Here is a 26449-nt window from a genome sequence, read left to right as displayed (position 1 = left end):
TAGTCAGAAATTTTCACTGAACTTAAGAAAATCCATGTATCTAACCCCTTCATTCTACACATCCACCTAAAGATTATTAGGAAAAAATAATACCTCAGCCATGGCTTGCAGTTTTTCATACAGCAAAACAATGTTCTTCTGCATTTTCCATATGCTTTCTACAATAACGTGTGAATCAGAGCCAAGGTGTCCAGTGAATGTAGGTTTGACAAGTATCTGTGAAAGATAATGATTTGATGGCATTTTAGCTACTCTCTGGTTGTTGATTTCTGAATTTGATGCTGGCACAGATGCCATCTGCTCAGAGAACTAGGCACAAAATTCTATGCTCAATATTGAGTTATATCATTCACAAATGCTAAATATGCATAGTGGCATCTTAATTTATATATACGTATCTATGAAGATTCTCAGTCATCCAGGTCTCAGTCATCCATGGTTGTCCCAAAGGTGCTTTTTCAAGAGGCAACTGGACTTACTTGTTTTTCTTTGGAAACATTTCACATCTCATCCAAGAAGGTCTGACTGGATGGTGGGGAATGGAAAGATTTATACTTCCTGCAGACAGCTGGTCATTTGCATTCTTTTAGAGCAGGGGTGCAAATTCGCATCGTCACGTAGGTATCAAGTGATGTGTTGGGACTCCCCCCTTCATTAAACCAGCCATGGGTGTGACACATTCAGCCCACAGGCCACGAGTTTGACAGCCCTATCTTAGAGAGTCATTGAGATCACTTGGAGGTTTATCTTTGTTTTCAACTGTGCTTTCAGCAGTTCCAAGAAAGCTCCACACCATTTGCACTATTCAGGTGACCCTGAGGACACAGATAAACCTCCAAGTGGCCTCAATACCTTTCTAAAAGAATGCAAATGACCAGCTGTCTGAAAGGCATATACATCCTTCCATTCCCCACTATCCAGTCGGAGCTGTCTTCTAAGAAAAACAAGAAAATCAAGTTGCCTCTTGAAAAATCACCTTTGGGACTTCATTTATATCCTTAAAGATTGATTAGTATTATAAAATACTATATAGTATTTAATATAATATTTAATATAATTGGAGGGAAAAGGCCTGGTTTTCTCAAACATTCAATAAAGCATACTAACAATCAATTTCAGCTAAATCATGGAAATAACTTGAGGTTGTATGTTGATGTTATATGTTTATAATGCTTCACCATACTTTAGATACAGGAAGTAAAAAGTGATGGCATACAAAACAAACTTTGTACATTTTTGGTATCTATTTTAAGCTATCTATTTTGGGGAAATATATTAACCAATTTCATTGTATTTATTTTGTACAATGACAATAAAGGCGCTGTGCATACAAAATAAGGTGCATCTAAAAGATAAGGGTTTATTAACCAGAGATATTAATTATACTAAAAAAGATAAAATGAGACTGCCTTAAAACATTAAGGTTTGAATAAGCAAGCAATAGGGGGGGGGGAATTGATTTGATCATTAGAGAGGAATGAATGAGAATTTAATCACAAAACAAAAGCACAAGTGGATGTGTTTACATCATCATATATTCCAAATAAGTTTGCCTTCATAGTTTCAGAACAGCAATTTCTCATTCAGTATTCAGTATTAAGCATTCAGTATTGTGGAGTAAAAAGAAATCTCATGTGGAAATATGACACCATGATGGCTAAAATCTCAGGCCTTATATAGATCAATGGAAAACAGAAAACGTGCCATTTGTAGAGAAATATTTAATCAAAGATCACAGGAACGGAATTTATTTTAAATAAGTATGAATTAGAAGAGCAATCTGTGATGTGTCGGTTTCATTTAGTGTTTTTCCAGCTTGTCAACTTTAAGTATGTCAGTGGGGAATTTTGAGAGCTGAAGCCCACACATCTTAAAATGTCCAGGTTTAAAAAAAACATTGGTTTAAGTGCATCAGTAAATTTGTGTATATTTTGGGCAGACAGTTATGTAACTTAAAATATTGCCTGGGTGTTACATACCACTTGCTGTGCCACAGAATGGGCCTGTTCCTCCAAGTGGCTTATTTCTGTAAAATAAGCAGCAAGCTCCTTTTCCAAACGAAGATGACGATGCAACAAAGCTTCTGCACTAGATTCATCTTTCCCAAAATCTTTGCTGGCTAGAAGAGTGTGTTTTTCCTGGAGCCAGGAGTCAGCCTCATTAATATCTGCAAAATACTGAAGGGAGAAACAAGATCGAGGTATTGTGGTTATACCTACAGATAACATTCCACTGCAGAATAATTTATGCAAAGGAAAAGAATCATTTGCTTAAATCCCAACGCAGGCCCAGAGCTCCATTTTGCTCGCATTGAAAAAAAAAATGATCAGACTTGGTCAAAACTGATAGTATATTAGAAGTGGGGGAAAAATTCATTCAGTATTTTTTTTAAATGATATTAAAACACAGAAACACCCACTCATGTCTATACAAGTAAAAAGCCCAGAAAATTTAGAATTGAATTGAATTGAATTTATTATATTTCTATGCCACCCTTTTCTCCGAAGGGGACTCAGGGCGGCTCACAACTCAAGTCAAGGGGGGGGGGGTACAAATAAGGAAAAAAAAGAACATGAACAAAACAATGCCACAATTTAAAAACACACAACAACCATACCATTCGAGAGGGGACAAAAGCTCATTAGCCCCAGGCCTGTTGGAATAGCCAGGTTTTAAGGGCTTTGCAGAAGGTCAAAACAGTGGCCTCACTTACTACAGCCCCATAAATGAAAAACCATTCACTTATGATATGGTGATAGAGTATCTTACAGAATTTAAGGTAGAAGTTAACAATATTTTTTCAACTTTTTTGCCTTGTTTGGACAAAGGAGGAGATTGACTTACCTGTTGAATGAGAGCAGCTGTATCCAAGCGGACCTTACAATTAGTCATCTCATCTTGGAGCTGTTGCCACAATTGCTGGATATCTTTCAGCTTCTTTTGAATCGCTTGGTTTGAAGGATTATTCTGGTTTAACTCTCGACCTTTGCAAATTATTTTAGAAGAAATTGCTTGATGGGAGTCACACTCAACTTGGAGAGACTGCCAGACAGAAATTGGGAAGTTATCGTTGGATGCTGCTATAGAAAGTCAATAAGGTACAGTGGTTAAGGAATGGGAGTGGGGAGTTTTTAATCCACTTTAAGGGTGATTTAGGACTAGCTTAAATTAGGACTTTTCTCTCAGATCAACCTATGTACAGGGGGGGCTTTTGAAGAAGGAATGATGAAATGAAACAAAGACCAAGGAATTTATGAGTAGATTGATTCCTTGGAATCTCTCTAGACAAGGAGAAGATGGGAGATTACCCACATGTGCTTTGGACAGCTGTTCCTCACAAGGACATAGGATTGGATTTTTCCAAGGGTTAATGCTATGTGAAATGACCTTGGAACATAGGAGTAAGAGACATTGCCTAGGAAATGAACAAATAAAAAGTGGAGGAGCAGTTGAGCAATGGAGAGAGAAAAGTTTAGAAAGGATCCACCCTAATTTATCAGACAGTAAAAAAAGATGGCAGGAAATTGGTACTTTCAGAGTTGCAAAATTCTTACAATGTATGAAGCCTTACAATAAAGTAGAATTAGTTTATCTTATGTTTCCTGTCTGGTCTACTTGTGATGCTGGCAGCAGCTACAATATTAATGTCAGTAATGATTTTCTGCTTCTTGGGCATAGATAAATTATGCCCAAAATATTGATGAAATGATATAGAAATGGTTTCAAAAGTGGTTCTGAAATTGACAAGAGAATGGCTTAGAAAAGGATGTATATTTATTTTCCTTTATTATAATCTTACTTTCCTCTTTCTTCTCTTTCTTTTTTCTTGGCTTTTTACTTTTCCTTTCTAATCTTCTTTCTTTAAGTTTCAAAGAAAGAAAATAGATTTTACTATGGCAACCAAAATTTTTAATAAAATTATGTAGAAAAAGCAGGAAGAAGGCGGGCAATATGTGCTTCTTACAGTTTTTAGAGAAATCTAAGTATTTAGGAATGCTAGTGAGAGTTTTGTTTTCTTCCTCTCTGTAACACCACCTTATGGCTTCATCAGAGATAACAATGAGAAATATCGTCTCACCATTCCATTCACAGCTTTTCTGTGGATTTCTATTAAAGTTGCACAAATGATAAAGAAAATATATTTTACTAACCTTATGGCTTTGGAGAGAGGCTGAAATATGAGTGAGATCATCCTCTAAGGTTCCCATCTTCACTAATTTCCATTTGTCAGACAACCATTTCTCTTCTTCTGTGCACTCATGAAAAAATTCAAAAAACTTCAATGCCCCTTCCAACTGATGTTGCCTGAATTAAAGAAATAAATGATGTACTTTAAAAGGGTCACAACTAGAGACTATTTCAGGTTTTTTAGTAGTCCCAGCTTATTAAAATATAAAATATAGTATAATCCCAACCTTACTTTTACTCCAGAATCATACAACAGAAGAAACCATGGAACAATCTTTTAAATATTTGCTGCTATAAATTGATTTGGAAAAATTATAGCTCTATACTTCTGCTTTTTCCTTCTCATGGAAAAACCTCCTGTGTATCACTTAATTTACTATTACACTTCTCAGAAAAATTAAAATGCATTAATTAAAGGGTGGCTATGTAAAAAAATATCTTGATTTCCCCCCCATAATAACTTTTATTCAGGGACAAGAAAATGGTAAATAAAGTTCTTTCCAAACTTTAAGAAAACATGGCGAAGCCAAATTAAAATACATGTTCCCAAAAATCCCCCAATCATACAAAAAAAAAAAAAAAAAAAAAAAAAAAAACCAACCCCAAACCCCCAATCCAATCCCCTACCTTTACTCTACACAACCTTTGATGCTAAGGTTTCCTACAGATTGCTTTCATGCTCACTCTAAAGATGTCCCTAGTATTTAATAGTATATAGTATATAGTATATAGTATATAGCATATAGCGTATAGCGTATAGCGTATGGCATATGGCATATGGCATATGGCATATGGCATATGGCATATGGCATATGGCATATAGCATATAGCATATAGCATATAGTATATAGTATATAGTATATAGTATATAGTATAGATGAAATAGTATAGATGAAATAGATCTATACTAGTCTCCCTTTATTTATTTATCAGCACAAATACAACACAAAATGTAACAAAGGCAACAGTAAAAATATTGGGTTTCTGTCTGGATGGTCTCTTGTGACGAGCCGATGGACAGAGAATGGAAGTAGTGATCTTCCTCCCATATTTGGGCATACCGGGGGTTGTAACTCTAAATAGATATATAGTATATAGCATATAGTATATAGTTAAAAATCCTTTCTCATCCCAATAGGTCTTTTTCAGTCTTGAGCCCTATACCAGAGGCCTGGGAGTTTGAGGTTCCTGAACATATATTAGCTATTCCTAGCACTGCATTCGTCTGCCTAGAGAGCTCTAATGTTGTTGCTGGCATTTGTTGGAGCCAGTTCCCAGCTTAGGCGTCATAGCCCTGTGTGCTCCTACTACCATTTTCATTTTTTTTACTTTCCGCATTCCCTCTAATTCCTCAGATCTTGGAGAGGCAGGGTCTGACGTCACTACAACATGACATGCAATCTTGGGGCTCCAGGATTGCTGTCGAATCTCTGTTGCTGAATGGTTCTTTTTGGACCTAAACCATCCCGAAGAGATGGTGATAGAGAAGGGCATGTCCTGCTGATCTCAGGGACATTGCAAAGTCCCTGATTGATCCAGGAAGAAGCTCTTTTTGCCAGTTACAAGAGAAGCAACCATTTTAAGCTGCATAAGGTTGGGACAGATCCCTGAACGGAAGATGTGCAGGGGAGAGTGTGTCGGAATTGGTGAGATAAACTTTACTATTTACTATGAGAGAAGAGAATACCCAAAAGACTTAAAGTAAATTAAAATTGAAGGCAGAAAAGAGCAAGCGGCAGATTAAGCCTGTATTAAAAATAGAGTGCTATCTTTCTTTTTTTAGCTGTTTTTTTTGGGGGGGGGGATGGAATTCTTACAAATGCTTCTTACTTTTTAAATTGGACTGATTTCTTTTTTCCTTCTTCCTCTATTTTTCCTCACTTTTTGTATCTGTGGAGCAAGAATCTCTTCCTTTTTATAACGTTCAGGTGGATTATACATTTTAAGCATTTTTTTTCTTAAACCTTGTAACAAAGAGAAGGGTAAAAGCAGAAACAAATGAAGTAACACTGCCATCTAGAGGCTGGAGGCTTGGAAACACTAATTCCTTTGATCATTTGACTTATATGTTAAAATCCTTGATTTTGTTTATTGAAAGGAACAGTGGGAAGAGCACGATTTGTATACAGGTGTTCTTCTGGAGTATTACCAGTAGCTGGACTGGAGTAAAGAGAAAGCTTGGATTTGAAAGACTATAGTGAATTCATTTGACATCTAGCAATAAGCCTTGGATGTTTTAGTGACAGTGTTTACAACCTGGAAAAATGGTGCAACAGGAAGAAGAAAAAGAATTAATTTTGCAAAAAATTATGCTAGGAATCCAAAAAATGCTAATAAGTACAGAGAACATTGAAAAGAATCTTGGGATTATAGAGCAAAGAGTAGAAAGAATGGGAGGAAGAACTGAGAATATCCACAAAACGATGATGAAATTTGAGGATAGATTTAAAAAAATTGCAGAAAAACATGAACAAAGTGATAAGAAAACTGTTGACATTGCAGAGGTTGATGAACTGGAACTCTATCTTAAACCTCAAAACATGGAAGAAGAAAGGGGAGAAAATTTGGCAGAAATAAGGAGAATACCTTTGGCAGAAGCACCGGTGATAACCAAAGACAAGCTGATGGAAAAAACAGATGGAGGGTTTTGAGTCTTTAAAAGATATGCAAGGAACAACAAGTTGTTAAGAGAAGTCCACATAAGATTTACTAAGAAAACAACTAGAATACAGATTTTACAAATGGCAAGAGATATTGGATGGCACTATTTCTGGAAGAATACAGGATGATGAAATGAAATGTTACAACGAAAATTAAGTTAAACTTAGTTAAATTTTGAGTATTATGGATAAGACAAATTAATAATAGTTATAGTTGAATAAATGATTAACAATGATAATAATGTATCTATATATACTAGAGGGATAATATGGAATTTTATATAAACTGTAAGTGAGAATATAAAGATGTAATACCATTGGAGGATTCCAGGATGATGTAATGAAATGCCATAATATATAATTTACTTTAAATTTAGTATGCTTCACATAAAAAAGAGGTAATAATAGTTATACTCAATGAATGTTTTATAATCATAATAACTGTACATCTATATATTTGATTGATGATATGAACAATGGAATGTGCTGAAATGAGTAAGCTGACACATGAAATTAGAGAACAAGAAGATAAATAATTTTATAGGATATGGGATTTATCTTATCTGTGGTTAGATTAAAAAAAATACACATGGAATTGAAAATTATTAGAGAATGTTACCAAAAATGAATCAGAATAGGGTATAAAAATATTTTATTATTGGATATATTTAAGATGATGTAATGAACTACAACAATATAAATGAACCCATATTTAGAATATTTCATTTAAAATGAGGAAATAATAGTGAAAGTCAAATAAATGAAGTACTATAATAACAATGTATATGAATATGTGACTTTATATAAAGTTTAAGTGATGATTATGGAAAGGATGCACAAAAACCTTGTAACCAACCGACACACTGTACATAATGGAAGATGTTTTTATGTTATATGTTTTTGTCTGGCTATGTTTGTTTAAAAATAAAAAATAAACTTTTTTATAAAAAAACTTCTTCAGGTCTGGTAGTTTTTCTAGCTTCTTGATGTAGCTGTCATTTGGCATCACTACATCTGTCACCACTCTGTCTTCTGATCCTTGTCTACCACCATGATATCTGGTTGTACCACCCTGACTGTCTGGATATGGAAGTCCCACAGCCCTCTTATTCTCCACAACCTTTTATGAAATCTCCCAAATTGTTTTAGGAGTGCCTACCTTATATTCTGGGCAGATGTTCCTGCATACAATGATGGGTGTGTGTATGAGAGAGTACAAATCTCTCTCTCTCCCTCCCTCCCTCCCTCCCCCCTCCATGTGTGTGTGTGTGTGTGTGTGTGTGTGTGTGTGTGTGTGATGTAGCAAAAAATAATGATTCTTCCCAGATTCATTTTAAGAGCTTGGTATATTTGCAAATGTCATTCTTAAAGAATCAGAATTATTCTGCTCTTTTCCTGAATATCAAAAATTTAAAAAGCTTTGGGACTATTTATAGCATGCCTGCATACACACATGCCTTTTTAAATCATTGACAAAAGGGTTTATCTGAGGGGACTGAGACCCCATGGCCTCTCGTTTCTCTCTGATGAATGCGTGGAACAGAGAAACACAATATATGCATAGAGAATCCCAATCTAAGATCAGGAGCTTTCTCTTTTTGTAGATTAAATCAAATTATTCATCAACATTTACAAGAATTTTACCTTGTTTGACAGGAATCCTGAAGTTTCTGATATAGCTGATGAAGCATCTGATATTTGGCTTGAAGCATTTCTGATTTGAGTGGTTTTCTTTTTATTATATCTTCTGTTTTTGCAGCAATGTGCATGATGCTTTCCTCAAGAGAAGAAATTTGGGTGACAACTAATCTGTGCTTTTGTAATAACTCCACTGCTTCTAACAGCTCCTTGCCACAATCCTTAGAGCTTACTAATATCTAGAAATAGGATGAAAGAAAAATATTTTGTATGTTTTTCAGCTACTCAATTTCAGGCAGTCCCCAAATTCATACATAGCTTGTAATATAATGTATTAAATAATTTACTACAATTGGTTGGGTTCATACATTATACAAAACCACAAATCTTGATTTACAAAAGACAGTGAGTAATGTTATTCTTATTACACATCAAACTACAAACAAGCAAATATTGTTGGTATAATCCAAGTCAATGAAGTAATGTCACCGTAGATGCTTAGTATGATAATGTCAATTTGCTAAATCATGACATCTAGTTATAGTTATAGTTTATTATACTTGTATGCCGCCCTATTCCTGAGGGACTCAGGGCGGCTAACAAACAAGATGGGGGAGGGGGAAATACAACAACGGACAAAGACAAGAACAGATACGAAAAAACAACATTAAAAACAATGCAACAGTCGCAACAATTCAAGTGGGGCTGGGAACTCATCAGCCCCAGGCCTGCCGGAACAGCCAGGTCTTGGTAGCCTTGCGGAAAGCCTGAAGGGTGGTGAGGGTCCAAATCTCCACGGGGAGATCGTTCCAGAGGGCCAGAGCAGCCACAGAGAAGGCCCTCCCCCGAGGGGTCAACAGTTGACATTGGCTAGTAGATGGTATTCGGAGGAGGCCCAATCTGTGGGATCTAATTGGTCGTAGGGAGGTAATTGGCAGGAGGCGGTCTCTCAAGTAAATTGCATATTCACATATGAAAAGAAATATAAGAAATCATGGGATGGTGACATGCTCTACCACACCCTTTCTTAATTTGGTGCCCTCTAATAATTGGGGGAGCAGAAGAAGAATTGTGAAACAACCAGAGTAGGAAAGTTTGACTTATGCTACTTGACATATATTCTGTGATGATTTCTTTAATAATATTAAACAAGGTCTTTGGGAAGACTAAATAAATGAACGAAAATGCTAAATACAGTTTAAACATCTGGCTGACCATAATAATGATAGATAATATGTTGCCATCTGCTGAGATAGAGAGAAATGTTCTAATAAATGGTTGTATAAGATCTTGTATTGTGATGGAACAGGGAAAGTGGAGGAAGAAACAAGATTGTTGCAAAACAATTTCCTGAAGCTAACAAGGTGGTACTCAGCTGCTTTGAAACGCAAGTTTGGTACTCAACACATTTTGATGTGAACATTTTGTTCTGGTACTCATCATTTGTTTGGTACCCAATGCACACGCTAGAATTTCCCTATGTCAACAGTACCTTGTGATTAACTCCATTATTCCTTATGGGAAAAAATGTTTTGTACTCATTGTTTTGGGTACTCATTGCATCTCCCACAACCAATTAGTGTTGGTTCTAGATGAATACTGTATGTGAAAGAGACTTGGAGTAACTGTCTTGATTTTGCTAGGTATAAATACTAAGCTGGAGACGTCTTTTAACAGGCTTTCAAGTTTTTGTTATCAATATAGATCTTTTCATAAATCCAAATGGTTCCTATTTGTTTGTCTGCCTCAAAAGGCTTTATATATACCAGGCTTTGTAATAGAAAAAAGCAAACTACTTAATAATCCTTTCTGGATTTGCACAATCTTCCTTCCTACATATCATTGGTTTTCAACATATAATCTAATGTAATGGAGACAATCCCTCCAAAGACACATGAATAGATTTTTAAGAGTAGTTACGATTAGATTAGATTTAGATTTATTTTATTTGTGTGCCGCCCTTCTCCAGGAGGGGCTCAGGGCGGCGAACAACTCAAAGGGGAAAAGGGGAACATAGAACACAATACAAGTAGTTAAAATAGCCAAGAATCACACAACCACACAGGTCGAGAGGGGAGGGGAACTCATCAACCCCAGGCCTGCCGGCAAAGCCAGGTTTTGACGGCTTTTCGGAAGGCCTGGAGAGAGGTGAGGGTCCGAATCTCTGCGGGGAGTTCGTTCCAGAGGGCCGGAGCTGGCACAGAGAAGGCCCTCCCCTGGGTAGTAGCCAGGTGGCATTGGCTAGTAGACAGAACCCGGAGGAGGCCAACCCTGTGTGATCTAATGGGTCTTTGGGAGGTAATTGGCAGCAAGCGGTCTCTCAAGTATGATCTATGGTTTAAGTTCAAATTCTCATTCCAGATAGCCCCTCTGCATAACACATCCTTCTTGCTCTTTTTCCATAGGCTATGAATTGGAAGCATTCATTAAAGACCATAGCCACCAATTTCTGTCTTTAGAATGAATAACTCAATATACCTGCACGCCTTTAAGTTCTTCCATAATAGTGTCAATGTCCCTCAAAAGGACTAGCAGTTCCCGCATCTTTTCCATAGCATGTTTTTGTCTTTTGAGATGGTCCCAGAGATCTTGCCATTGATGAATGATGTCCATTTGCCTGTAAAGAGAGAAAAAAAGAAGAAAAAATATGATATCACAAGACTTCACTAATGGTCAATTCAAATTACCCCATATTTGGATGTCATTATGTGATATATTTCTATATATCTTATTTATAACACTAGCTGCTGTGGAGAAACACGAGGTTTAATCCAATGGGGAAATGCAACTTCAAAGTGTAATATTCATTAGCAATTCAGAATTATTTTCAACTGCTAGCTTGATCATCTGATGATATATGAAAAAAGTGAATTGTAGAACAATGTGGAAGGAGAGCCTCATAACAGTCCGTGTGGAATTTCATTTTCCTTTTTTTCATGCCCTCCGGGACTTAGTGCAGCTAAATTAGTTGAACTGTGCCCATGGCCCAGCTCAAAAAAGTCATGACTTCCGGGCAGGTGGCATCAGTGTATCAGGAAGAAATGCTATGTGCTGGAGTGGAGTGGAAAATCCAAGGTTTTTTTTGCAGGTGAGATCTGCAGAACTGGCCAAGCAAACAAAAGATTCCCAGGACAAAATTGGCTTAGGGAGTGCATAGGAATTTTAAATTGGCAGCAGCTCAGGTGAGAAGCAATCAAAGCTAAGAGTGTAGAAAACAGCCAGCAATCAAAGCATCCAAACCTAGTTTGACTAAAGGGTTTTTAGGATTCAGGCGGAGAAGAAAAGAAAACAAGGAGAAGAAATGTGTGCAACAAAAGAAAGGGGAAAAAAGAAAGGGCAGGGGCAGCAAAAGAAATGTACAAAAATGTACACAAATACATATAGCGTAGAAACAGGGAAATCCACAACAAAGCATAGGCTGCATTAAGGCAAGAGAAAGAAATCTACATAATTCAAAACCCATCGAATAAGATATGCAGCATGTGCAAATAAGATTAGAAAGAGTTGTGTAAATAGACACACACTCAAAGATTCTCATTCATTTGTAGACATATTAGACTTTAATTGTGTAATTTGAAATTGTAAATGCTTGCATTATATTAGCATATTTTGTTCTTTCTTATTTTACTTACCAAGATGTTTTACTATTGTGATTGCCCTTTATTTCTTTATCATCTGTCCTAACATTTTTGCTATTGGAAGAATACAACATATAATACGATCGGTTGAATTTACTCTTTCCAAAGATGGAGGTTGCATTAATTCATGCTAAACAAACATCTGTGATGCATTATTCATTCTCTCCAACACCATCTCTGACTACTGCCCCAATCGAAGGCATCCTACTCACTTTTTGGCAATCAAGGCCTTGTCCTGATAGTTCTCCCGCATGATTTCAGCAGCCATTGTAGACAAAGCTGTGAAGCGTTGGTCTTGGGGAAGCATGTCTGCTTCAATCGCCTCTAGTTTCCTAGTGCCTGTCTGAAGCTGTTCTACATTGTCAGGTTGCCAATCATCCTGCTTTTTGATTATCTCTCTCATGTTTCTCAAATAGGCCTCACGAATGGCTGCTTTCTTCAGAAACATCTGGACCTGTTGCTCAACTTTCTCAAGTCTTAACAGCTCCTGTAGTATTGCTTTTCCTCGACTGGCCTCTGCTTTCTCCAAAGCAATCCATTCTTTTTCCAGATCTCTTAAAGTTCTTCCTTCAGGGGGCAGATAAGGGCGCTGATTGTTGACTTGCAGTTTGGTCCTTATGTGGAAAAAATTGGCTTCAATTATTCCCTTCTCACGGTATTTGGGTGGTTTCTCCATAGTGCGGAAGACCTTTAAGTTATTCATGAGGCAGTGCATTTCCTCCAGAGAATTGGGGAAGGAACGGTCATCCAGTTCTGTCACTTTGAGCTTTATCCATTTCAAGAGTTCAAAGATCATGTGTTCATACTGGAATTTCAATTCATCTGTCTCCTTCAGGCAAAACACGAACTGCAGAAAGATTAAACATAACACGTATTTTTCTCCCTTGATCTTAGTCAGTAGAATTCTACTCTCATTTTCAGCAAAGATAAGTTTCATTCAAGAAAGTTACATGTTCCATGAGCAATTCATCATGGGGTCTTAGTCTTCTGCTAAAATCAGCAATTGTTAATTGGACCAGGACTGTCTCTACATTAATATACATTCAACACACTCCTGATCGAAATTTTCTTCCAACATTTCTCTTGTATATAAAGGAAAAAAAACACCAAAGTGCAATATGCATGATTATATATATTTGTAAGCGGAGTTTAATCACACAGTGCTAGAAACAAATGGATTGTGTTCAGACAAAATTATTGCTGTAATGCTGCTGAGTTACCCAGAAGAAAATGCAAATAGCAATAGCAATAGTAACTGTTTATACCACTTCTAGATGAATGAAAAGCTTGACTGCAACTGGCTACTTTAGGCCAGTGCATTGGACATGTGTTCCATCCTCAAGGTGCTGAGAAGCCATAATCTATCAGTTCCAAGTTGCAGATGTTACCATGTTATAGGAGTTCAGCTAAGTTTCATCTTAACAGCATCTGTACTTCCTTAGACATTTTTGACTATGGAAATCTATGTGTTCCATAGATAAAGATGGAGTCTACATTCTATTTGGGTCGCAGAAAGTATTTACTTAAGACATACCAGGCAATAGGAATGCTAATTACCAAAAGAGCAATACACTGACTTTAGCAAGCCTTTTCTGGACTGTCTGACCCTGCTTCTGCCTGGAAAAGTAATGGTAGTAGAATGACACATAGGTCATGATGGATCTCTCATCTGGAAATGGCACTGCCACATCTTCAGCATCCAACAACTTTAAGATCCCCAAGTGCTTCTCCGCCACAGTGAAGGCATTATTTAGATTAATTATGGGCTGGTCATGCCGCAGGGAGCTGTATTGTATCAGATCAGGCCTGAAAAGATGAAAAATAAAAACAAGTAAATGAAGGAGATTATGTTTAGAAAATGCAAGGAAGTGGACATAGTGGACATTTCCCCCTTAGGATTTTTAGAAATATGCTAGAGTTTTAATAGGCTATTGATAGGAGTGTCAGAGGCAATGTAATACAATATTTATGAAGGAGAAGCTTAATGTATCTTTCTTCTCTGACTGGGCTAGGTACTTTAAAATAAGAATCCATAGCATCAGCATACAATTACAATTTATAGAATCAAAAGAATATGAATTTGGGGATGGCATGTCGATTAAATGTTATAATAGATTTATGACCTAAAATAACTTTTACAATAACTGATAAAGAGTTTCCGACCTTACTGGAATGCCATCCCCTTCAGGTTAATCTTATTAAATTCTGCTCAGAAGTATATATATCTGCTTTACAAAACACAGAAATGCATGTTATTTTCTACATCTGATTTTAAAGAGATAGGATGCAAGAATCTGAAATAATGTGAACAAACTGTATATTTGTATTCATCTTTAAATAAATTATAGTTCAACATTTATGCAAGCCTCTACATGTGCAGGAGTAAAATATGTTTCAGCATAAGGGTGAACAAACAATAGAACAATAAGATTTAACTTGTCTTCTAGAAGACATGGAAATGCTGTGATTTGTATCTTCTAAAGCAGCATTTTTAAATTTCCATTCTAGTATTTTTTTCTGAGCATAGTAAGGAAACATCTCTCATGTTTAAAATGGACATTCAGCATATATTCATGATTCTTTCTCCCCATAACGGCCAGCCAGGTGCAATTGCAAAAACCATAAGTAGGACTTTGACCCTTACTCTTGCGGCTCTCCAATGACTCATCTCAAAGGCATGCTTCCTTGGATCTTAAAGGTAGCAACTGATAACTTATTCTTTGTGACATTATTCAATTTCTTATCTTGTTATAACTTGCTCTAACAGGTATCATGATTCAGTAATAAATAAGAAATGTTTTATACATCTGTCCTGAACTTTGGGCTGTTCATGTTTGTAGGGTGATTATGGATTCTAATATTACAGAATATATATAGTATAGTGCTGTGATGGCAAACCTATGGCATGTGTGCCCAAAGTGGCACACGGAGACAAGAGCCGAGGTGGCGCAGTGGTTAAATGCAGCACTGCAGGCTACTGCTAGATCAGCAGTTCAGCGGTTCAAATCTCACCGGCTCAGGGTTGACTCAGCCTTCCATCCTTCCGAGGTGGGTAAAATGAGGACCCAGATTGTTGGGGGCAATATGCTGACTCTCTGTAAACCGCTTAGAGAGGCCTGAAAGGCCTATGAAGCGGTATATAAGTCTAACTGCTATTGCTATTGCTATGTCGCCTGGCACAGGCAGCATTGCCTATTCCTCTTCCGGGTTTCTGGTGCGGCATTGCCCATTCGTCCTCCAGATTACTGGTGTGCATATGCATGTGACAATCAGCTGGGCTTTTGCATGCAGCAGTGCCAGGAACTGGAAGAAGTGATATTCTGTTTTCTGGCATGAGCATGTGTGCCAGCCAGCTGATCATTATGCACACAATTAACTGGAAGATTAGCTGGCCGATGCGCATACACATGCCAGAAACCAGAATTTCATTTTCTGGTGTGTGCATGCCTATTGGGCAGCTCCTCTTCCAGGTCATGTCCCAGACTAGTGTGCACTTGATGCCGAAAAGGTTTGCCATCACTGGTAGAGTATATAATGGAATACAATTCATTAGCATAATGGATTCTAATAGTATACCAGAGAGATAGAGACAACCAAAAATAAAGTTCCACATTCACCCTACCATTCATAATTTGCTAAAGTTTTATTATGTTCCTTCCAGATGAAAATCTTTTTCTGTTATCCTTCAGTACCTTTCTCAATTACACAGAAATAATATATCAGAACACTTAGGAAAGAACGAATGGATACTTTTCCTTACCTGTGAGCATGAATGAGGGCATTGAAAGCTAGCCCATCATTCCAGCTTTTGGAAAAGTCTTTTATGTTGACATTAGAATAGCTGGCTGTCTTACGTTGACACCAAACCAGTAGAGCTTCATTGGAAGAAAGAGCATCAACTCTGTATCCAAATTCATCCTAGAATGTCAACAAGGCAAGAGCATTCATAGGATAATCTAAATCTAAATCAGCAAAACTAAGACTCCACAAAAACCAAAACAAAGCAAAAAGTTTAGTAGCCAGCAACAGAAGTACATGCAGATTTAAATTATAGTTAATTATATGGTTAATAAAGGAAAGGTTCTCCTGTCCAGTCATTTCTGACTCTAGCAGGTGGTGTTCATCTCCCTTTCTTAGTTGAGGGAGCCAACATTGTCCATGATAATGTGGCCAGCATGACTATACACCAAGGCACACGGAATGCTGTTATCTTCCCACTGAAGTGGTACCTATTTATCTACTTGCATTTGCATGTTTTCAAATTGCTAGGTAGGCAGGAGCCAGAGCAAGAATGGGAACACATTCTGTCATGTGGTGATTGGGTTTTGAACCTGGGCTGTTGACTTTCCAGCCCAGCATCTTTAATCATTGAATCATCACACTGTCAGGACACATCTACTGTCAATTCCTATCCCCTTGCCTCCTGAGTTCCCTGCAACTCAGAAGCAGGTCAGGAAAAGTTCGTGAGTTGACACAGACTTCTCTCCTAATATTAATAGTTAGCTGTAAATACAAAATTTAGTTGGGTTTTTTAATGCATTTGCTCCATCTCTCCAAGGGTTCAAAAGTCTCAAGAGTGACAAATTTTATCTCATTCTTAGATCACTGTATACTGATTTCAGTTATTATATTATATAGATATGTAGAATATTAACTTAAACATTTCACAAATTTTGTATGAAGGCTCTGATCTTGGACATATGGGAGAACAATATCATACAATTTCATGAATACAGTACAATCACCTCTATGCTTCTTTTCAGTCTTAAATGTTATATTAAATTTTAGATGGTTGAAGAATTATTAAGGCAACAGATCAAATCTGAAAGAAAAAAGTTAGGAATTTTTAAATCACAACTTTACCTTGTCAAGACTGATCAATGAAATTTGAAATCTGAGTATAATTATCCACATTAATCCAAGAATGAGGGTCTGGTCTCCATCTACTATGTTTTCTGGTCCAATTAGCTTCACATGTACCTGCTGAATGCAGAAGAGGCTCTTATCATTAGTGTGTTTACAGAAGTCTCTGAAAATCAGAAGAAGGGGAAGGGAAAGGGGAAGAGGAAGAGGAGGAGGAGGAAGAAGAAGAAGGAGAAGAAGGAGAAGGAGAAGGAGAAGGAGAAGGAGGAGAAGAAGAAGAAGAAGAAGAAGATGAAGAAGAAGAAGAAGAAGAAGAAGAAGAAGAAGAAGAAGAAGAAGAAGAAGAAGAAGAAGAAGAAGAAGAAGAAGAAGAAGAATCAACCAGTACATTTAGGATAGGTCCTGGAAAACGTGCGAAACATAGAGATAAACTTTTCTCCATCTTTGCTATCTTTCTTACATTCTTACATTCTTACATTCTGACTAATTTGCATTCTGACTATGTTTTTCATAGTCCTAGTAGGTATTTTCCCTCCCCATCATGAAAGCTGAGGTAGGAAATATTGAAAATCATCAGTAGATAGAACCATATCAGTTGGCAATATGACTTTCCACCTTCCCATCCAAACCAAACTTGATTAATGCCTACTACAACCCCAAACCATATATCTCACCTTAGATTTGAGGAACTGAATGGCTTTGCTATTGTTCTCCAAAAAGTGTACTCTCATCTTGCCTTTGTTTGGCCTGGGTAGTTGTTCAGAAGACAGTAGTTCCAAAAGATGCAGGAGATAAATGCCATCTTTCAGCTCAGTGTAGATATCTAGAATCTTAATGTTTGCCTACAAAATTAAAGGATCACAAATAAATCCAACAACAATAGCATGATGTTATGTTCTTAATGCTATCTTGCTTATGGAAATTGTGACATGAAACAGATACTGGACTAGTAGTTATTCAACCGCTCAGTAATGAGAGAGGCAATGCTCTTTTATCTTGACCTAACGGGTGAAAGCTGTAGTGAAAATGGCAGGCTCAAATACCTTATTATGAAGTTCTATTTAAAAGACTTTTCTGCAGAGTACTGTTCTTGCTGTTATAATTTTAAAAATAATGAACAAATCAGAGATTAAGTTAATTGGTGAAATTAGGCAGAATAATTTGTTAGCATCAGCAAAAAGTGTTTTAAGGGATGTGAAGAACATTACAAGAAAGCTACCTACACTGTGTTCGTAGAAAACATTATTCAGCCAGGTGGTAAATGTTTTTTTCTGCATGATCATATGTTGCGCTTGCAACTTCTTGAATTGTCCTTGTACATATTCTTCCTCCATGGAGACCTAAAAGCAAGAATACTCCAACATGACTCCCACAGAATCAGAATGTCCCAATTTACTGCCAATTCCCCTGAATTTTTAGTCTGATTCCTCTTCTTTACATCAAATTTATTGGACATAGCATTTTTTTGGATAAAAAGTATTGTTTGTTGGATAAATATTGAATAGGAAAGATAGACCTATCAACTAATACATGTCTACCAAAAGATCCTTTGCAGACACCTAGATTGGATAAAGATCTTTAGATTTTGTCACTTACTAAAAGTGATTTTTTTAGTATAGATGTATTGTTTTTTTGGGGGGAGGGGAGTTATTATCATAAACACCCAATGCTCTTGGGATTACATTAGGTAGTAAATTAAATACATACATGTCATCATGATAAACATGTACGTTGGAAACAATTTAAATGGTACTATATAAGACAAGATCTAACCTGTGACAAACATTAAACTTAACATTTTAAACTTCTAATTTGAAAACAAAATAAATTGTAATAGAGAACATGTCTTCTTTTGATTCTCTTTATTTGTTTTACTTCATTACAATGAACTCTGTGATCCATAGGCAGACACCATCTCTGAACTGTTGTATTAACAATAAAAAATTCAGGAACAGATATGGTCTTGTAGAGAAGTCCATATGGGCTGGGAATTATAGCATCTGGAATGCATAAGTCAATTCTAAGCAATTTTGTGAGTAAGTAAAATACTGATATAGTTAACGTTTAATTTATTACTTTTTTAAAAAAAATAACTGGTTGTTAGCAAAAGTTGATTGATTGATTGTGTGGTATCAAGAGTTTGTCAACACTTTGTGACTACACTGATACATGAATGAAGGCAAATATACATATCCCAGGATAATATTGTAGGATCCAATCTCTGTTGGTCACATGGACCAGTCTTCTAAGCTTTGAGACTCATGCTGGAGCCCATCCTCAGGGAACTTCTCTCTCACCAGAATCCTGCTACATTGATATATTTTCTCCATGATGACCTGTCCCTAACCTGGTCTTTTGGAACTTCCAATGGTGCACTCATCGCCACTGCAACTGAGTTCATCTGTTTTGCTGCTGGTTGTCCTCTTCTGATCTTGGTAAATACAGAACAGACATAAATAAGCTATTTTGCAGTTTACGGACAGCAAAACCAATGGAACAATCTCTGATTTAATTCCTGTTTTTAATTCTAACTAATTGCTGATAGTATGCCATTTAGCTTTGTACATCCTTTATGATTGCAAGATGTTTTCTCCCAGATTTCATTCAATTTGTATTCCCTGGAAATTTTATATGTTATATTATTTATTTATTAAATCTCTATGCCACCCATCTCCTCTACAAGGTAACTCTGGGCAGCTATAAGGTTTATAAGGTTCTCATATCTGTGCTTCTGAAAATAATCCAGTTTCCAATTCTTTTCCTCTAACACTACTCCCAACTTCAGCAAATGACTGGTTTATTTTAATAAGATTGAAACACTCCAAATTAAACAGACTCTTCATTCATCTCTCATATAATTTTTGCTTCTATTGAAGAAAAGCCCCATTTTCTACTATAAAAGTTTTCTTCTCTTATAAAAAGCAAGAAATGACCTTTGATTTAAAATATAAGCATACCTTTAACATTGTCAGGAAGAGCTACAACACATATTTGTTTCTTATTTATGTAGAAATAGAAAAATTCTGTAAAATCTTCACTTACTTAGATCTTGCCAAGATGTTTTTGTTAAATTCAGAAAGCAGTCATTCAAAGGAGAGCTTCTTCATTCCAAACCAGTGGCCTATTTGTGCACACACAATGAACTTTGAATGCTATGATAATAAGAAAGTATTTATAATCTCCATGAACATCTGACCAGGAAAGAAAGGTTTATCAGAACATTGGGGGTAAAGGTTCTTGGCAAAAGGATTGTGCTAATGGCATATTCAGAATCACTACTTCACATTCCTCAAAATCTGATATAAAACAAGATGCAAGGTTGCCACAGGGGAAAAAAGGGTACTTACATTGCACATTGGTGCATGAGTCTGTACAAGTCTACATGTCTATGAATATTCTCAGTTGTCCAGGTCATGGTTGTCCCAAATATGCTTTTTCAAGAGGTAGCTAGACGTTCCCGTTTTTCTTTGAAGATGTTTTGCTTCTTATCCAAAAAGCTTCTTCAGCTCTGTTTGTTCCCTCACCATTCATCCCAAAGTACATCGCTAAATGTCTATGGAGATTTTCAGTTGTCCAGGTCATGGGTTGCCCCAAAGGTGCTTTTTCAAGAGGCAAATGGACTTTCTGATTTTTCTTTGAAAATATTTTGCTTCTCATTTTGGATAAGAAGCGAAACATCTTCAAAGAAAAACAAGAAAGTCCATTTACCTCTTGAACAAGCACCTTTGGTACAAGGCTAACGTTGGCAATAATCATTTAACTTATGTAGGAACAGAATAACAGAGTTGGAAGGGACTTTGGAGGCCTTCTAGTCCTACTCTCTGCTCAGACAGGTAATCCTATATCATTTCAGACAAATGAAAGAGGTTTGTCCAATCTCTTCTTAAAAACTTCCAGTGTTGGAGCATTCACAACTTCTGGAAGCTATATATAAATAAATATCAATTCGAAAGATATAGTTTATTAAGCTTTTTAAAGTAACAAAGTGTTTCTGTGTATATACATTTTATATATGTCTATAAATATGAAAAAAATGTATGTATATAGGTAGGTAAAATTTTCATTAATGCATGACATTTCATTATAACTGTTCATGTGCAATTTATACCTATTAAGCAACATGTTTTTCCACTTTTTATTTTTTTCCCTGTTTAATGAAACCCAAACAAAACAACAACAGTATCTGATTTCCTAAGAGTATTGTAGGAATTGCGTTAGGCTGTATGCTGAATGCTCTTCCTCCTCAGACCAACAAGAATACAATGTAACACCAGTAGGTTGTATAGTCTAGATCAGTGTTTTTCAACCTTTTTTGTGCAAAGGCACACTTTTTTCATGAAAAAAAATCACGAGGCACACCACCATTAGAAAATGTTAAAAAAATTTAACTCTGTGCCTATATTGACTATATATAAAGTAATTTTCCCACGGCACACCTTACACTATGTCACGGCACACTAGTGTGCCGCGGCACAGTAGTTGAAAAACACTGGTCTAGATGTGTCCTTAAAAAGCTATAATGATGTCAAAATGATGACATGAGTCATGATATCACTGAGCAAATGAAATATTTTTGTAATCACATCATTCTATCTAGTACATGAGTTTCATCCTTTTCATGATGATATCATGATGCATGGGACATCATTTGCACTTCCTTACCCCAGTGTGGGTGCCCCATGGAGTGACATCTACTGTACCTGGAGGTAGATATCCTCCCATTTTGAAGTTGATAGCAATTAAATATGCTTCACTATATTGTATGTATACTGTTTGTTCTTGTAATGGCCCAGAGGAATTCATGAACGAGGTCCAGCCCCACCTAGGTTGAGTATATGGTATGTTATTTTTAAATCTGTTTTCCTCTTTCCCTATATTTTAACTTTTTATTTTTACTCTTGTATTTTGTAAGCCGCCCGGAGTCCTATGGGATTGGGTGGCGTATAAATTTATTAAATTACAATTACAATTACAAGATGAAGAGGGAGAGGAGGAATTCTGGGAGTTGAAGTCCACAAGTCTTAAAGCTGTCAAGTTTGAACACCTCTGGGTTTTTTTTCTAAAGGGTTAGTGGTGCAAGGGTCTTGTAACTCGACAGCTTTAAGACTTGTGTGCTTCAAATGCCAGAGTTTCTGAGCCAACATCTTGGTTGCTAAGCAAGAGTGTTGTTAAGTGAGTTTCACCACATTTTACAAGTTGGCCACACCCACCCAGTCACATGGCTGGCAAGCCATTCCCACCCAGTCACATGGCCAGCAAGCCGCTCCCACAAAGCAGGCCACACCTACAGAAGAGGTTCTAAAAAAATTTGAAACCCACCACTGGCCTAGTTTGACTTTCATAGACATTGGGACATATAGGCAATATATATGCATATGTATACAACTTGGTCAAATACCTAGAAAAAAGTGCAATACACAAAGAAATAACATGTTATTTCATTACACAGAAGAAAATACCCATATTTCCCCAAAAATAAGACTGGGCAAGGGAGGTGGAGCTGCCCATGCCCCACACTGGCTTAACTCAGAGTCCCCGCAGCCAAGTCATCTATGCCCTGGCACCTGCCTCACCACTTGGCCACGGCACCAGTGCGCTGCTCGGCTTCCTGGTCTGCTGTGGCCACAAGCAAGCAGAAGAAGTAGGCCCACAGCCACACTGGCTCTTGCTGCACATGGCTGTTGGTGCTGCCGCCGTGAGGCAGGTGTCATGACGGGGATGGCCCGGGTGTGGGGCCCTGAGTTAAGCTGGTGCAAGGTGCATGGGATACCACATCTAGCCTTGTGGCTGAGACACCATGAGCAACCTGATAAAATGGGTGGGCAGCCACCTGTGCAGGCTCTTAAATAGGGCTTATTTTTTGGGGGTAAGGGCTTATATTATTTGTGCATATAAAACATACTAGGTCTTATTTGTGGGATAGGTCTTGTTTTCAGGGAAACAGGGTATAGACATGGCCTTTGGGCAATATGAAATAATTCCCAAAATTACGCTCTCTGTGCTTTTCCCATGTTGTTTCTTCCTTTAATCCCAACAGACTGTTGGAAATACTATTTTTTAAACTTAGGTCTGGGGAATGGCATGACCAAAAAAAAAACCAAAATCAAATTTGAAAATGATATGTGAAGAAAAGTATTACTAGTAAAATCTAACAATATATTCTTATCAGAGGGATAATTAGACAGTGTCTCAGAATGTCATCTATCTGCCTTCATTCGGGTTTATCTGATGTTCTGTTTCTATGCACCTATTTATCTTTGTTTTGTGATCTTCAGAAAGCTTTTTGTAAAGCTACATTGGCTTCTTCTGCTATCTGCCATCATTTTTTCTTATTGGATCCCCCCCCCCCCGGAACTCTTTGCAGCTGTACTTTTAATACCCAACCCTCTTTTTAAAAGAACTTCATTATCTTAAACTTTTTTCCTCTTAACATGTTCTACTGGCTCCCTATTGGTCTCCGGATGCGCTACAAGGTGCTGGTGATTACCTTTAAAGCCCTACATGGCCTTGGACCTGGATATCTGAGAGATCTCCTCCTGCTACATACCTCCCAACGGCCGATAAGAACTCACAGGCTAGGCCTCCTCCGAGTGCCGTCGACCGGACAATGCCGGCTGGTGACCCCTCGGGGGAGAGCCTTTTCTGTACCTGCTCTGGCTCTGTGGAACGATCTTCCCGCAGAGATCCGGACCTTTCCCACTCTCGCGGCCTTCCAAAAAGCCACCAAAACCTGGGGCTGTTGATCTATGAATTAGGTCCAGCCCCTAGCTAAGCCCAATGTATGTTGTGTTTTTTAAACTGTTTTCATTTCTCCCCATTTGTTATTTTATTTTATCTCGTATTTGTAAGCCGCCCGGAGTCCTATGGGATTGGGCGGCATATAAGCTTATTAAATTACGAATTACGAATTATTACTATGTTATGCTATTTGTTTTTGCTCTGGGGTAGCTAAAATCTACTTTTTAAGAAAAGGGCTCAAGATATAAAATATTTCTTCCACTGCCTAATGTAGTTGCCTTTCAAGAACCAACGAAGAAGAAAAAAGAACTATCACCTGTTCAGAGCAATAACTATGAGGACAAGGTGTGACTTCAAATAATAATGAGTTAAAGTGGAATGGGAAAATCATGACATTCAAGATGTGTTTTGCTGGATTAAGAACTTCAAGTAACTCCAACCATTTTGGCCAGTGGTGATGTGATGATGATGTTCGCCCATCGTGTTCGAAGAGGACCTTGACATCTATCAGGTTGTGGGCTGTCCACGATGTGTCCACAGGTGGCTGGTAAGGCCTATACGGGCATGAAATATTCTGCCACATGTCAGGCAGACATGTGTGGGCACCATTGCTGCAGCATTTGCAGCTCTGACTTTGTGGAGTGCTCGCTTCTCTGGTGCTATGGTTGTTCTTCTGTCCTCAGATATATGGCAGACTTGGTGGATCGGTGTGCACCATGTTGATTGACCTTGTGCCAGGATTTCCCAGGAGATGGTGTCAATTTCCAGGGACATGAAGGAGGCTTTCAACTATCCAACTCCAACCATTTTGGCCAGTGGTGATGTAATATGGCAAGGTATATCCCATCCTAGCTATGAAGCAAAATTTGTTATTTTTACATGGTAAAATGTGTTTTACCAATAAAACATTAAAACTCAAGGTTCTCTAGAAAATGGCACAACTTCAGAGTGACACCCAAGGAAACCAGATGACTGTATTCCTGAACTAATAAATGCCTTTTTTTTCAAGTAAATGAGTCATGTTGTTGCATTAGTGAATTTTTGAACCCTGGGTGCCAGTACGAAATACAATTTGGTAATAAAACTATTATAGTGACTAACCACTATAAATAAATATAGACGCCTAGCACATTTATTGCCAGTTGTGAAGTATCAGTTGATTTATATTGTCTATCCATTCTTATGCTTCTTAAGTAACCTATTTTTACGACCAACAGATACAATTGCAAAAGAAAGTATCTGTATTGGTTGTGAATGAATATGATAACAATGAAAAAAACAATGAGAAAAAATTTTGTGGTGCTTCTTTGATTATGAAATAGTTTAGTTAACAATTAAAACTCCAAAGCCAACTAAACCATTGCATATGGATTCTCCCAATTTTCTTGGAAAAAACAAGTTTTTGTCTTTTTTGTTTACCAAATACAATATTTTCTTCCGCCTTTGAGTCTCTGTTTATTCCAATGTTGACAAGTCCCTGCAGTTTTGGCAATGTTTTTGGAGGTGGTTTCCTAGAGTTGAGAGAGTATGACTGGCCCAAGGATACTTAGCTGGATTTTTGCTTCATGGTTTCTGATTTCTAGCCAAATGCCTTAACCACTACACCAAACTGTTTTTTTAGGCACATATTTAAAACCTTTAAAAAAGTTTTAGGGTACAATATGCTTTCATTTCAAAGCTGAATTGAAGTAAATGTCCTGAATTTTGAAATTTCCAGTTATTCATCTAAAATCATTGAAATATTTCAAGCACTGAAAAACATCAGAACAATCATGTCACTTTTTCAAATCTATGACCGAATTTATATCAATTCTAGGACATATAAATATTGCAGTAGTCTAATATCAATGCTATTTGTAACCACCAGATGGCAGACCATTGCAGAAAAAAATAACTTTTTGCATTGTTTTTAATAAATAGCAATTATTTTAAGTCCATTAACAATGGGGGGGGGCTTAAAAAACCCTGCAGTATTTGAAAACTATGCAAAAGAGAGAAATAGAATTGTTGAAACAATGCAGCATGTGCCCCTAAACAATAACAAAATTAAATGTCGAAGAATAGATTACATCCAAGATTTTTAGCAATAGTACAAAAACGAAATACTGTAATCATAATTGAAAAAAGGAATTTCATATGGCCTCAACTCTAAAGCTATACAGTAGAGAAACAGATATTGTGCTCAAACTCTGTAATTGTACTATTGATGACCTGGGGATTTCTAATTCAGCATCAAATCCTATGTGAACAAAATGCTATTGCATGCCTTCTGTCTTCCAAATAAGTGCATACAACCAGAAATACTGAATTACTATTTAACCAAAGGGGTTTTCATGCATATTTTAGAATCCTAAGGATTGGGAAATCTTCTGTGGAGCTATAGTTGGATGGGACGTCTTAGGAATTGGCCAAAAATAACCCATGTATGAACTATTTATACTTTATTTAGCAATCCTTTGGGGTTTCAACATGATTCAGGGGGGAAATATGTTTGGTAACTTTGTTGGGCTGTTAGCAATGTTGTAATGGAAGTGGTGTATCATCCTGGAAAATCCTTTATGTTGTAGATAGCACTTGGGAGCCTCTTGTGGAGAGATGCACAGAGAAACAATTATTAAAGAGTCAGAAGTACAGAGATAATCCTTCTTTCTAATAAATCTTTTCCTTCCTTATACCACAGGTGGTATTCAACAGGTTCTGACCAGTTTTGGAGAACTGGTAGGG

At 37.1% G+C, this 26449-nt stretch overlaps 1 protein-coding gene across 1 annotated transcript in view; it reads right to left on the bottom strand.

Moving 5' to 3' along the window:
* SPTBN5 (spectrin beta, non-erythrocytic 5) overlaps positions 1-20114 on the bottom strand; it is a 100076-nt gene extending 79962 nt beyond the window's left edge. Inside the window, exons 1-14 of the mRNA XM_087704455.1 lie at positions 20030-20114; positions 19335-19418; positions 18211-18327; positions 17662-17829; positions 16988-17107; positions 15885-16042; positions 13702-13930; positions 12337-12971; positions 10959-11103; positions 8493-8725; positions 4152-4305; positions 2845-3042; positions 1980-2177; positions 94-216 (exon numbers count right to left, since the gene is read on the bottom strand). Coding sequence (XP_087560581.1) covers positions 94-216; positions 1980-2177; positions 2845-3042; positions 4152-4305; positions 8493-8725; positions 10959-11103; positions 12337-12971; positions 13702-13930; positions 15885-16042; positions 16988-17107; positions 17662-17829; positions 18211-18327; positions 19335-19388 — 2532 coding nt within the window. The 5' untranslated portion in view covers positions 19389-19418; positions 20030-20114. The remainder of the gene's footprint in view (positions 1-93; positions 217-1979; positions 2178-2844; positions 3043-4151; positions 4306-8492; positions 8726-10958; positions 11104-12336; positions 12972-13701; positions 13931-15884; positions 16043-16987; positions 17108-17661; positions 17830-18210; positions 18328-19334; positions 19419-20029) is intronic.
* Positions 20115-26449: the final 6335 nt, after the last annotated feature.

The sequence above is a fragment of the Thamnophis sirtalis genome, unplaced genomic scaffold (genome assembly GCF_051295495.1).
Source record: "Thamnophis sirtalis isolate CommonGarterSnake01/CBP01778 unplaced genomic scaffold, rThaSir2_p1.2 scaffold_1, whole genome shotgun sequence".
Classification (NCBI taxonomy): Eukaryota; Metazoa; Chordata; class Lepidosauria; order Squamata; family Natricidae; genus Thamnophis; species Thamnophis sirtalis.
The sequence above is the reverse complement of the archived record's forward strand: the minus strand, read 5'-3'. Positions and strand labels throughout refer to the sequence as shown.